At 44.8% G+C, this 13,809-nt stretch overlaps 1 protein-coding gene across 1 annotated transcript; it reads right to left on the bottom strand.

Moving 5' to 3' along the window:
* Positions 1–517: 517 nt before the first annotated feature.
* Positions 518–5,515, bottom strand: M1AP (meiosis 1 associated protein; the record flags this gene model as incomplete). The annotated part of the gene is made up of 6 exons (XM_010290970.1): positions 518–658; positions 959–1,114; positions 2,006–2,212; positions 2,769–2,910; positions 4,076–4,226; positions 5,342–5,515. Coding segments are annotated over 6 exons (971 nt in total), but the record flags the coding sequence as incomplete, so codon positions are not given.
* Between the last annotated feature and the right edge of the window lie 8,294 nt (positions 5,516–13,809).

Raw genomic sequence — 13,809 nt, 5'->3', positions numbered from 1 at the left:
CTCAGGAGGGCAGCATTCTGGGTTTTAAGGTTAAATTCAAAAGTCTTTTATGCCTATTCAAACACCTGCTGAATCTGCTCCTGCAGGATGAGGGCAGCTTGATGTTAGTGCCTGCTTCATTTATCTGTCTGACTTCCTCACCACCCTGCTTGCAGCTTTTCTGCACCTGCTGGCAGCAATCTGTGGTTCGTGGCATGTACTGGCCTAGTCTCAGAAACCAAAATTTGAGGCCTGCTGGTGGTGCGTGCTGACAGGAATGGGGAATATGGGGTGTTGTGGGGGATAGCTGAATATCTGGACAGAGGGCCCCGGAGTGGCTGGCTTCCTGCAGACTAACTTGGTGACTAGCAAAACCATAAAACAGCAAGGGGGAACGAATGATGGGAATTGCCTGTCTGACTGAGGCTAAGCTTAGTGTCTTGCCTGAGCCCTTCCAGCTCAGTGCATGAGGCTTGGCAGCTGAACAAGAAGTCAAGCCGTGACTGCACGTGAGCAGGCTCAAACAGTGCCCTGGGGTTCACTGCAGGAACTCGTCATACTCTTTGGGGAGCAGCAAGCGCCCACTGGAATCCCTCCTCACGGCTGCTGGTGTGGGCACTTGGACAGGAGAAGGAGCCATCAGAAGGGGTGCCACCGTGGCTTTGGCTCTGCTCTGATGCTGCAATACAGAGACAAAATACAAATGCGCTTTGCGGAAGGAGGTGCCGGCTTGCCCAGCAGTGCACTGTCCGACCGTGTCTGCGTGCGCCAGCTGTTCAGCATCCCTCTCCTCCATTTCATGAGCTTATGCTAAGCCCATCCCTCCGCTCTGCCAGCTGCAAGTGGATGTTGCCCCTGCCATGTGCTGCCTTCCCTGTATCGCTAGGGTATTGGGGAGCTGCCCTCAGCCCTTCTGCGGGAAGCAGACCAGAAGGCCAGAACAGAGACTATCTAGGCTAGTCAAAGGCAAGAGACATACCTGCTTGGGTTGATGCCGCTCTGGTCGCTGGTCCCTGGGCTGGGCCTGCTGTCTGTGCAGAGATTTGTACAACGTACTCTTCAGGTATTTGTAGAGGTTGCTTTTTAGGTGCAAGGGGTTATAAGCAACTTCTACTTCCAAGCTGTTCAGGGCACCCTGCTCAGACAAAAGAAAGAACCTAGTGGCTATGAGATGTGACAGGTAGAGGCTGTGGGTTTGCTTGGCGTTTTTTGTTGTTATTTGTGTCGAGGGCCAAGGGCTTTTTTTTTTTTCCCAGGGATGAAACTGTTACAGATGTTCACCCTGCAGTGATGGGAGAAGGGATCTTTGGCTGGGTTGCTACCCGCAAGGACCACTCTTAGCTGTGTATAGAGCAAGAGGCATCTGTAACCAAGTCGTAATGGATTTAAGCATTCCCTTGCAGGGATATCTTCCCCATGCCCAGAACCAGTCGATAAGCTGGAGCACTCTTTGTGGGCGCTGTCACCCTCAACTCTCTGCTTCACAAGGCCTCGTCCTCTTACGCCCAGTGGACATGCAACATTGCCCCAACGGACAGGCATTTGCTGTCCGTGAAGAAAGCTGTAGGACATTATTGGCTGCTGGGAAGAAGTTTTGGAGTGCTGCATCATATTCCAGCTGTCACTAGATATTTTCACAGCTGTTTCCTCCTCTACCCATCTGCTAAGACCTATATAGCGAGGGCTATATATAGGCAGGCCCCTATAGCGAGGGCTCTGCCCATCCTGGCATCACCTGAAGCAGAGGCAGACAACTTGGGAGAAGAACAAATGGGTGCACAATAGGAAATGCAGAAGCCTGAATCTATTGGAAGAAACAGAGACACTTTATGTATTGATTTATCTTATGCCTAAAGCACATCTCTGCAATCTGAGGAGATCTATGTTCGTCAGTAATGAGGGCGGTAGATACTTCTTCAGCAGCAGCTGCATGTCCTATGTGTAAAGACTGATCATTACTCTGATCCCTGCTTGTACAACTGGGATCCTTTCCACAAGTATTTGTGCAGGGCTGCCAATGACTTACCTCTATAGGGCCTTGCACTCTCTCCGGATGTTCAGCAAGGAGGGCTGGGAAGGTTGATGGCAGCAAGAGCTCTCTGATGGCGACTGCTTTGACAAGTAGAGTGGCAGAGTCGGAAGGGACAATGATGTAGTAGGAATGCACCATGATGTTCCAGTTTAGACTAGTGTTCTGTGGCTCACGTTTGGCCAAAAGCATCCACTTCCTTTTCTGAACGGCAAAAGCCAAAACCAATGTGAACAATGGGCAATAGCCACTTCCTTCAGCACCTTCACTGTAGGGGCTGCTGGGTTCAGGAGCAGAGGCATTCATACACATCAGAATAAGAACACTATTCTGCATTATGGCTGAGGGTAGTATGTTGGCTGGGGTTTTTTTTAATTGAATGCAAGACAATTCTGAAAAAAAAACCATCCGATTTTTCTTTATGGCTTATCAGCAATGGAAAGTCCTTCACATCCCAAGCCTTGGTTAATTATTTTGACAGTTAAAGATGCCTGTCTGACTCCAGCCCTGACTTTTGCACTTCATACCTGCAAACACTGGATTTCTGAGAGTCTTCTCTAAGGCTTGATGTGCTGTAGTGTCTTTCCAGTGGATGCATTGGCTGGAAGGATTCACAAGCCCAAGTCTGGACCATGAGATGAAGCTGCAGCTTTTGAAACCTGTTTTCTGGTGCAGGCTAGACAGATCTTACTAGACGTACACTAACTATTCCTTTCTACGGCAACCCCTCCCCATGAGACTGCAATTTTCACATGCTTACCAGAAGACTATGACATAGAGCATGGAAGCTGTGCTGGTTTATCTCCAGTTCATCCCAGTCTAGCTGCCAGCAGCTTGTGGGCTTGATGATGAAGGGCAGGCCATACAGTACAGACTCACAGACCCCTTCAGACTTCAGAGCCCTGTAGATATACAGATCATGTTAGCGAAGCACAGCCAATGTGAAATCAGCAAGAAGACTCTACTGGGAGGTGACTAGCTGAAGTGGGTATGGCAGTGCCAGCTGCAATACTGCTACAAGCAGTTAATGTCTGTACTGCTGTGGCCTGTCACTATGAAACCTTGCAGAAAAGTCCAGCTGCAGTGAAAAGAGGCTTCCTTGCTGACTTCCAGGTTCCCTTGGATCTGCATTGACAAGAGCATGCCAAGAAGCAAACCCAATCTTCATGCATTTTGTATATAAAACAGATTGTTAATCTGGCCTCTCGGGCAATAACTCACCCAGGCAATTACATCTCTTCCGAAGTGATTTTTACTGGATCGTGGTTGTCCTTCACTTAAACTGACACATGCTCTGCTCCTGCACAGCACCAACATCCCACCACAAACACCACTACAGACTTTACAGTGCTTGTCATTGCCTGCCCATAGCACGCTTCTGCTTCATGACAGGGCCTTTATTAAGTAGCTTCAGTGCTTTGGCTGTGGGCCATTTATGCACAATTACTGAGTGCTCTTCAGCTACTGACAGGATGAGAATTGTTTTAAGAACAACCGTATACTTCAGAAATTACACAAATTTTTTTCTGTAAGTAAACCTCAGAAAAGACACTAGAGAGCATTGCTCTTCTTGTTATGCTGTGTGCTTACCAGCCATAAACTGCTGACGGGAAAGCAAAGAAATTCTTACGTGAAGTCACACAGCAGCATGAGGCTTTGCTTCCCTGTTTACTACTAGTCAACTGGTTAGCTCAGGCTCTGACACCCAATTAATTGCTGTGGCTTCATTAGTGAGAGAACTGCAACCTACAGAACTTCACACTGGCGGGAAACAACTGTTGCATGAACAACATCTATAGTGTTGCGCTCCTAAAGTGCTAGTGTCATGGTAACGTTATTGTTGACTCTGCGCTCCTGTCTGCGTGTGTGGGATGTGCCGTTCCATAACACGGAGCGTTACGGGGGTTGAGGGTATCTTACATGAGAATTTTGCTCACGAGCACTTTGAGTCTCCCAGCGCTTTATGGCAATGTTACTAGGTCCTAGTTGAAACTGCACAGAAAAAGGGAAGGCTGCTATTATACCAGCCGTCCAGTTACCAAGCACAAAGCACATAGCAACACTTACTTTACAACCTGGAGTTTATGCAGCACTGCGGCTGGCCAGGCTGCCATCTGGCAGGGTGAGTTCAAATCTGCTGCTTTCGCAGGGCCGTCAGCTGTCCCAGAAAGTAGAGCTGGGTCGAGCATTCTCTCCTGCAAATCGCACTTCAGGCACACTAGGAGAAGGAGATTAGTTTAGATCGCTGGAAATGGCGATGTTTAGCGCATGGCACGCTCAAAGCACTTACAAACACTAAGTTACTGTTTTCTAGCAGCAGCAAGTATTAAGGGAAGAACAAGGCTAAAGCCTGTGACACAAGGCAACAGTCTACCCCCATTTTACACACAAGGGGAAATACCACATACTTGGCCTGTTAATGAAACAATGATGGGCTGGTAGCTGGGGAGGAAGTTCCAGTTTTGGCGATGAGTCGCCAGCTGTAGAGGGAGCAGAAGCTTGTTTCCCAACGCCACGCTGGGTTCAGGGCCACACATTTCCTGCCAGCTTTTTTAGCTGTGTTCATGGAGAAACCCAGCACACTGATGACACTAACTCTGGTATAATATGATATACATATATATATATACACCTGCATACAATTTCTCCGGCCTTCTACAGATTTCTTGAGTGTGGGAAGGTGAAAAAACCTGACTGCAGTGTAACTTGGTTTGTCTTGCTAGCTATAATAAGACTATGCATCAAGTATGAAATTCAGTGTGATGATGAAGGAAAATCCACCTTTACCAAAATATTGTAATTGCCTGTGCTGGTCTGGAGGCTGTTACGGTAGCTACTACATAAATAAAAGTCACACCAGGCTTTCTGATCTGCTTGCTGTGGAGCATATCTGCAAGAGCAACCAGCAAATACAAGCCACGTCCCTTTGTAAGTGCAGCTCTGGCACAGAATTTTAGTATCAAACACAAAGGACACAATTTTTAGGGCTATACAACTGAGTCAGAAGGTCCTTGGCTCTTGGTATGTAAGAGCCCTTTTACCTTGACCAAGTGGCTACCAATTCACGTACTCTTCAAGGCACATTTTTGCTGCAGAATGGAAACGAACTATAGCATCAGCAGCCACAGGACATGGCAGCAACCTAGAAGTATTCTAAGCGAATGTCCCCTCTCAGCCCGAGACAACAGAAACTCCAGACAGCTTTCAAAGTCACCCAGAGACCTTACTTGGGTCTCTCAGTGTGAGGGCGCATGCCTACAGGACAGGCCTGGGTAATCTTTAAGGCTGTGGGATTTAAGGAGCTCCCTACAATGCGGGGAGAAAATTAAATACTTAGAGTGGTCTTGGGTCCAGTGGCATGGATGAAGCCTCCTGATGGAAGGAGGAGGTGGAGGTGTTCTCTCTCTGTGCCATAGTCATGTAGCCATGTCTTAAACAGCATCTCCAAGCTGATGACATTGTCCTCTATGGTTTGCACATCAATGTCCATTCCCAGGATTGTGATGTCTGCAGGAAAAAAAGGTGAAAAAGCACAAATATTTTCAGCCATAGAAAAGAACATTCTTTTGCATTTTCCTTTACACTATACCTTCCTAGTGCCTCAAGTGCTTTCACATAAGAAGTGCTTCAGAAGACATTACCTTGCAAATCACAGCACAGCACTGTGATGCCAGCCCTCTTAAAAGGACATTGCTAGAAGGTGAGCTGCTCCACGGGCCACACCAACACCCTTCTCATCAATGGGGTGGGTGCACTGGCTATTACCGTCTTCAGAGGACTAGTTGTGACTGATGCAAACCATCCTCTGCTGTGGTCATCTTACCACTGGTCTCAGAGACTCGTCTCACAATTTTAAACCATTTCCTCCTTTTCCCTAAGCAAGGGACACTGGATACATGATGCTATGAGAAATCAGAGCGACTGCAAAACTGAAATGCCATACTAATAGTGAACTTTGTAGTACTGATGGAAAAGTACTACTCCTCATACAGAAGATAAATGTTACTTTGCAACATGGCCCCATGACTAAATTGCTAAACATCCTCAATGTGTGTTTAAAGGAGCACAAACCAGACCTGAGCAGAACTGAAGCAAAGATTGACCTGGACCTGACCAACACACAGGACATGTTTCAACACGTTACTGTTGAAGCGCTGCTTGGTAACGCAGCAATCCCACAGTAGAACATCCTTGCAGATACAACAACAGTGAAAACTATCCACCACCATTACATTTCATTTCAAACAAGTAAAATGCATAAAATTTAGAGACTTGTTAAAAAGAAATTAAAAGGAGAAAGTAAAAACATTTGCAAGGACATAGTAAGTATTTAAGCTACCATGTTGGAGGTGCAGAGCAAATGTATATGATCGAGTAGCATTTAGGAATGGAGAAATGTAGGCTGGACAGCAGAGTTAGGGAGGTCATAAACAAGATTAAATCCTTGCAAAAAAATCCCAAACACCCAAAACACCCCAAATGATAAAGGTGCATCCAAATGAGAAGCTAGCATAAACTCTATCAGATTAAATAAATAAAACAAAAAATAAAACAGGTAAAAGTGAAAAAAAAAAATTTATGAACAATTTGCAAAATGCCTAAGACATGTAATATACCCATTTGATAACACAGGAGGAACAGACAGCTCGGTAGCATTAATAGGTCACTATACAGCCAGGATGTGAAACAGGTATTCTGAGGAGATGAATACCTAGCAGAAATAGCCTTTTTTTTCCCCAAGGTGTTTACCAGGTCAGCTGAGGACTAAAATACAGTGCTACAACATCTGCAATGAGAAATCTTTTCTTTATGCATTAGTATTTATAGTTTACAAAAATGACACGATGCATCTGCTCCTACATTAAAAAGAAAAAAAGAGAAATTCATTAATCTCCCTCTACATGGCAAATAATCCAGGGCTAATATAACAACTGTAGTTCTTCAAATGGTCTGCAACTTGCAAACACACTTTTTGTAGTATGGCCATCACAGCAGGACGTACTTTCTAAGTGTCTCCACCTTCTAGCTTTGAGGAAGGCACTGAGATCGTGTAGGCTGTGCCTCTGCAGCAAAGCAGAATCAACTCCTGCTTATGACGGAGGTCCTTCACACTGTCCTTGCTACGGAAAGCCCTTCCTTCTTCATGTCTGAGTCCGACTGTCCTTGGCACAAGGACATGTCATTCCTTTTTTTTAGTTCTTCCCAAGTCTGTATAGCAAACTGATTATTCCCTTAGTTTTGTGGCAGCTCTTAAAAACGTATCTTAATACTGCTACCATGCCTCAGCCCAGTCTTCTCCGACGCTTATGGGAGTATGAGTCTCTCGCCCATGGAGCAATGCTGGAGCACACTCTGGTGGAACAGAAAGTCCTGCTTCTCTCGGGAGACTGCTCTTCGTGAACAGAGCTACTGCCGCTGCCAGTCACTTGCCCTGATGCTGTGAGCCTTGCTCTCGTTTCCCGGCAGAACGCACTGCGGCACCTGGAGAGCGTGCTGGTTGCGTTTCAGCTGTGATGCACTCCCTGCTTTTTTTAAACATAGGTTTCTCTCTGGGAAACGCACTGGAGATGGCATTATCAGGTCAGAAGACAAAGCACCAGGAAATGCATGTAATTTACTTTGACAAACAGTGTATACATAGGTGACAAGGGAATTAGCTGTGTTTTGAGGGACAGTGTTTTGGGGCTGGTAAATGTTTTAGTCCTTTCCTCAGTAAGTATTTTCCTGTTTTTTATTTTATCTTCTGTAATAGCTATGTAGCCACTTACACATCTGAAATTGGCACAACACGTGGCAATTGTAAAAAGAAATTCACTGCATTCATTGCTGTCCATTCTTAGGAAGAACAGGTTGGGATGCTGACATCTACTGTGTGATGGGTCTTGAAATTCCTGGAGACCAGATATGCAGAGCCATTTCCTGGTCAGCAATCTGCAGAGCACGTATAGAGATAGGTTTCCTGGGACTTGCAGAAGGTGGATTATGTTAATTAAAAAATGTATTAGTGCTTTATCTTCAGTGCTTGGTTTTTTTCCCCCCAAAACTGAAACAGAGAGGGCCAGTATCTATATGACGTACAAACACTAACCTTCATTAGCAAAGAGGTTGGCAATGCTCAGATGCTTTAAGTGTTTGCAATGGGGTAGGGGCAAGAAAGAGATAATAATAATAATTCTCATGTTATCAATTAGAGGCCAGTACATTGCACCCCATCGATCACTCCCACATACTATTCCTGCCACAAATGCTGTATGAATTGCTCTCTTTGCAGGATTTATAGTATATCACAATGATGGGATGCCATCCAGAGGGACCTGGACACGCTCGAGGAATGGGCCCATGTGAACCTCATGAGGTTCAACAAGGCCACGTGCAGGGTCCTGACCCTGGGTTGGGGCAACCCCCAGTATCAGCACAGGCTGGGGGTGAAGGGATGGAGAGCAGCCCCATGGAGAAGGACTTGGGGGTCCTGGTGGGTGAAAAGCCGGACATGAGCCAGCAATGTGCGCTCGCAGCCCAGAAGCCACCCGTGTCCTGGGCTGCCCCCAAAGCCGCGTGGCCAGCGGGGCGAGGGAGGGGATTCCGCCCCTCTGCCCTGCTCTGGAGGCTCCAGGGCTGCGTCCAGCTCTGGAGCCCTCGGCACAGGAGAGACACGGACCTGCTGGAGCGGGGCCAGAGGAGGCCCCAGCACCGCTCCGAGGGCTGGAACAGCTCTGCTGGGAGGACAGGCTGGGAGAGCTGGGGGGGCTCAGCCTGGAGCAGAGAAGGCTCCGGGGAGACCTTCCTGCAGCTGCCGGGGCTGAGGGGGGCTGAGGAGAAAGATGGGGACGGACTTTGTAGCAGGGCCTGTAGCAACAGGACAAGGGGTGATGGTTTTAAATTAAACGAGGGGAGATTTAGACTGGATATAAGGAAGAAATTAATTACCATGAGCATGGTGAACCCCTGGCCCAGGTTGCTCAGAGAGGTGGGAGATGCCCCATCCCTGGGAACATCCCAGGTCAGGTTGGACGGGGCTCTGAGCAACCTGCTCTGGTTGAAGATGTCCCTGCCCATGGCAGGGGGTTGCATGAGATGGCCGTTAGAGGTCCCTTCCCACCCAAACTGTTCTGTGATTCTACGACAATCATGACCTCCACTCCTGCCTGCAGTCTGGCAAGCCCTAATATTTTATCATTAAAGAAACATTGCAGATTTGGCCTCTGTCCCACAGAGGAGCTGTGGTTTGCAGTTTTGAGTTTTGAAAAGAATCCTTGTTGCTCATCACACAGTCTTTGTTTGTCTAGCAATGCACTCTCCCATGGAGGCCGCTCTTGTGAAGAACACATTTTTCATCCACGACAGGCTGTTCTTAACATGTTCAAAGCTATTCTAAGAGTTGCCAACTGTGGATCTTCAAAATATTGGAGTCTTTTCCAGCTGCATTAACCTAGAAATGAGCCTATGAGAGGGAATGTCCTGATCCTGCCTTCCTTCTTTCAGTACCATAGGAAATTGTAACTGTATGTTGCCTTTTTTTTTTACCCCTGCTGTGGTAAATGAGAGATGAAATTTTATGGGTGAGCTGCAAAATCAGGTTCTTTCTCAGGATGCAGATTTTGCATCTCCACATCTTTGCTTTGGAAGAAGCAATCTGTAGTCTAGTACTATGTGACAGTAAAATAACCCAGATAACATTCATTCATGGTCCAGCAGGAACCCTTGCAGTGGATTGGGATCTCTCTGCAGTAGCTGCACCATAAGCCAGGCAGTGAGATGGTCTGAGCCTTGAGGTCTTACAGGCCAACAGAAGATCCAGAATAAGGAAGCAGAGGAATGCCATATACTCCATAGGAGTCTAAGAAGAAAATGCAAGCTTCTCACTGAATTGTCTGTAACAGTGCCTTGAAATCATGGAATACAAGTCCATTTTTTCTGAAAGCCTGAGCCAAATGTCACAGCTGTTACGCCTAATGGCTAAATCTCCAGCTTGTTGTCTGTGCCTTTGCCAGTGCAAGTGCCTGTTTTGAATACAATACGCAGCAGTATATTCAACACTACATGTATTTTTCTCTTGCATTAATGGGAACTTCCATCCTTGGCCAGATATTTAACAAGCCCAGTTTAAGAAGGCTGTTTCTGTGTATCTGGCATTTGCCAAAGATGACTGCTTCATAGAGACAGAGAACAACTGCATAAACTTGTCCCAAACCCTGTTTTTTCCTCGTGTTCATTAATTAGAATTTGTCATATAGCCTTAAATTTTACTCTCAAAATTCCTGAGAGGGTTGGGGCAGGAGGAGGGAGAAAAGCTAAGTATTTAATTCCAAAATAGCTATATTTCAATATAGGTTTGTTACTCACATAAATGGTCTGCAGGTCTACAGGCTTTCTTCAAACATGAAAAGAGATGATAGACCCTATAGCACAGATTGGCAAATGAAGTGAAAACAGGCTCACTTTTTCTTTTCTTGAGTAGGATGAGCCCAGACCAGTTACCTGATATTGAACAGTTTTGATGGAGGAATGGAATGGAGGGGAAGGATTTAGGACTGTTTCTTTCAGTAACAATGGCTTATACAGTACACAGAATTACAATTTTAGTTGTTGCTGGAAATTTTGGCAACTTTTTTCATTCCATTATGGCCTGAATACCAAGTTATAATTATTAACCAAGTCTCAGAGCTTCCAAACGTCCTTTAATCTAAAAAAGAAAAAAATAATAAAACTTGCATTTATTCCAGTGATCTTCTAAACATAGAATATCACAAAAGATCTAAACATAAACATGATTTATAAACATAGTTCACAGCTCCTTAATTCTTAACTGTTTTCCTGTGGTGTGGCTTTTATATATATATATAAAAAATATACCTTTTATATATAGGTATATATGTCCAATAATCTCAATTTTGTTATCAAAGTCTTAAAACAACAACTGTGTTATAAGCATCAGAGAGCATGGGGTTGTTTTTCCCCATCACACTGTGATAGTAGTTCTCGAGCAATATAGCGTCTCTTGCTGTATTTGCTGAAACAATTCTGTTAGCTGTTGCAAGTTTCTTCAGTGAAGCAGATTGTCTAGTAAATGTTTTCAGTTCAGGTAGTAAGCTGTTATGATACTTCTTCCATTTTGGAAGCAAGTTTTTGTGATGATTTTCAAAATGTCATTTAAGAGAAGTATGCTGTGCTATTAAAATGTAATAAAGGCAAAGATTTGTTTCCTATTCAATCACTGCGTCTTTCAGCATCAGCCATTCTTGGAAATCCCACATCCTGCATGGGATTTCCAGTAAGTTTATTCTTTTTTTCTGCCTCTTCCTAATATATTTAGTCTGTGCCATTTTGAAGATCACTCACTTAATATAGTTTGGTTTAAATACACGTATGATGTTCACCACTACCTAACCCATATTGTAAATATTTTTGCAAACTGTGCTTAAAATCTCACTTTTGTGTCACCTTAAATAGTGTAACCACACATAGTGAAAGAAATTATCAGCTTGTTTTTGAGGTTTGGAGAGAATAAAACTCAGCACTACTGTTGCATGCAAAAGAACTGCTTGACTGCATGAATGTTTGTCGTGGTTTAGCCCCAGTCGGCAACTCAGCACCACGCAGCCGCTCACTCACTCCCCCTCCCGCAGTGGGACGGGGGAGAGAATTAGAAAAAAAACCTCGTGGGTCGAGATAAACACAGTTTAATAGGACAGAAAGAAAGAAGGAAACAACAATGATAATACCAACACAGGAATGTACAAGAACAAGCGATGCCCAATACAGCAATTGCTCACCACCCCGTGATCGACAGCCCGTCCCCGAGCAGCGATTTCCGCCCCCCGGCCAACTCCAGTTTATGTACTGGGCATGACGTCGTATGGTAGGGAATATCTCTTTGGCCAGCCTGGGTCAGCTGTCCCGGCTGTGTCCCCTCCCAGCTCCCCGTGCACCCCCAGCCTGCTCGCTGGCAGCCCAGCACAAGAAGCTGGACTGTCCTTGACTGCTCAGCAACAACCCAAAACATCAGCATGTTATCAACAGTTTCTCATCCCAAATCCAAAACACAGTCTCACACTGGATTCTGTGAAGAAAACCAGCTCTATCCTGGCTGAAACCAGGACAGTGTTATATATACCCAAGTACTTACCTGTTACTTCCTTTCAGGGTATCTGCCAGTAACAAAACTTGGGTCTTTGGGTGAAAAAAAATAGTTCTAGTAATAATCAAGAGCAACAGCTCTTCACTGTTAGAGTCAGTCCACATTTCTATTGCTTCCAAACCTGCCATTCGTAATGGGTGTCTGTTGCTGGTCTATAACAGACTTCTCCACCTTATTTCTTTACCTTAAAGTAGACATCTTTCTAAAGGTTCTTGATTCTCCAGAAACTGTGGGCTTGATTCAGAAATCTAATAAAACTGTACCCCCATGTTATGAAGGGAACAAAATTAGGTCACATTCTTGAAGTCCGTCAGTATTTAAAAGTAAACCAAAAAATCCTTTACCCCAGTTGTGTAATGGCCAAAAAAGTAATCTCCCAGGGGAAATATGACATGCAGTCTGTCAAAAAGAAAAGATTAATGCATCCAAGTTAACTGGGAAAGAAAGGTGAAACACCAAACAGGCCATTCTGGCCTATTCTACCAAGGCCCAGGTTGGTCATTACAGACAGATGGTGGATGTATTTATGAAAGACGGGTGAAGCTAGGAAAACAACATGTTCCTGTTCTCCTTCTTAAAACTGGGAGTCGTGGATATTAAGTCAGGAGAAAAACAAAACTTTGATTTTAAGTATGTTTTAACAGAAGGTTCTGGAGAAGCAGAATGTTGGGCTTAGGGAAGAACATGTCAGGATTACTGCAGCGAATGTTCAGAAGTCAGATACGGAAGCACTCATCCCCTTCAAACCCAAGAAACACCCATGCAAGAGAAAAGGGAGAGATGCCAGCAACAGCTGCCTCCTACCAACTCTCCTGCCTGGCAGGAAGGCTGTTTTAAAAGTAAAACTCAGAATGGCTGGATAAAAAAATCAGTGTTGTGGTCTGGTCAAAAGGTGCATTGGAAAGGAGAGCTTCCTGATTTGGGGACCAGACTTAAACCATCCCTTTTGAAAATTTGGGACCATGAGATGAAAGAACTTAAGAGGAATTTTGGCTAGGAGAACACGGCTAACTGATCCTTGCAAAGCAGACATGAGGTGCAGCAGCTGGAACAGCAGAAAGAGGGAGAGCCTACAATGGTCCAAAGACTTTTCATGAAATCCAGTCAGAAAATAGTTCCACTCTCACTGGTACACATGGAGGCCATTAACTGTTAAGACCTCAAAAAGAGGATGATAGGGCCAACCAAGAAAAGAGCTCAAACTCTAGCAATTCAACATTAAAGCCCTAGCACAGGTCAGAAGAGATTTTGAGAGCAATTTATCAAAGCCACTACAAATAAATAGGTTAAATTTTTGGGGGGCTAATCAGATTCACAGCATTTTAAGATCTCTGAGCTCTGTCGTAGAGCTATATAAAACAATAACAGAAAAAATAAATTGGAAACTGTCATTTGCTTCCAATAAACTGAGATTGAGAGGGTGCAAAATGAATTTCTCAAGCAGAGGATTTAAAAAAAGATTATTTTTTTATATGCTACAAATATAAATGCAGGATGCAATGTCATAGCAATGCTCTGGATATTAAAAATGTAAATAGGTTCAAACAGCCACTAAACAAACTAATGGGATAAATATCCATGGTGGGATGAACCTCATAACGAAGTGCTGCACCACAATGTTTATTGTGTGTGTGGGGGTGGGCTGCAGCTGAACACAGCACTC

The sequence above is a fragment of the Phaethon lepturus genome, unplaced genomic scaffold (assembly GCF_000687285.1).
Source record: "Phaethon lepturus isolate BGI_N335 unplaced genomic scaffold, ASM68728v1 scaffold27727, whole genome shotgun sequence".
Classification (NCBI taxonomy): domain Eukaryota; kingdom Metazoa; phylum Chordata; class Aves; order Phaethontiformes; family Phaethontidae; genus Phaethon; species Phaethon lepturus.
Note: the sequence above shows the minus strand (reverse complement) of the source record. Positions and strands in the feature narration are given on the sequence as shown.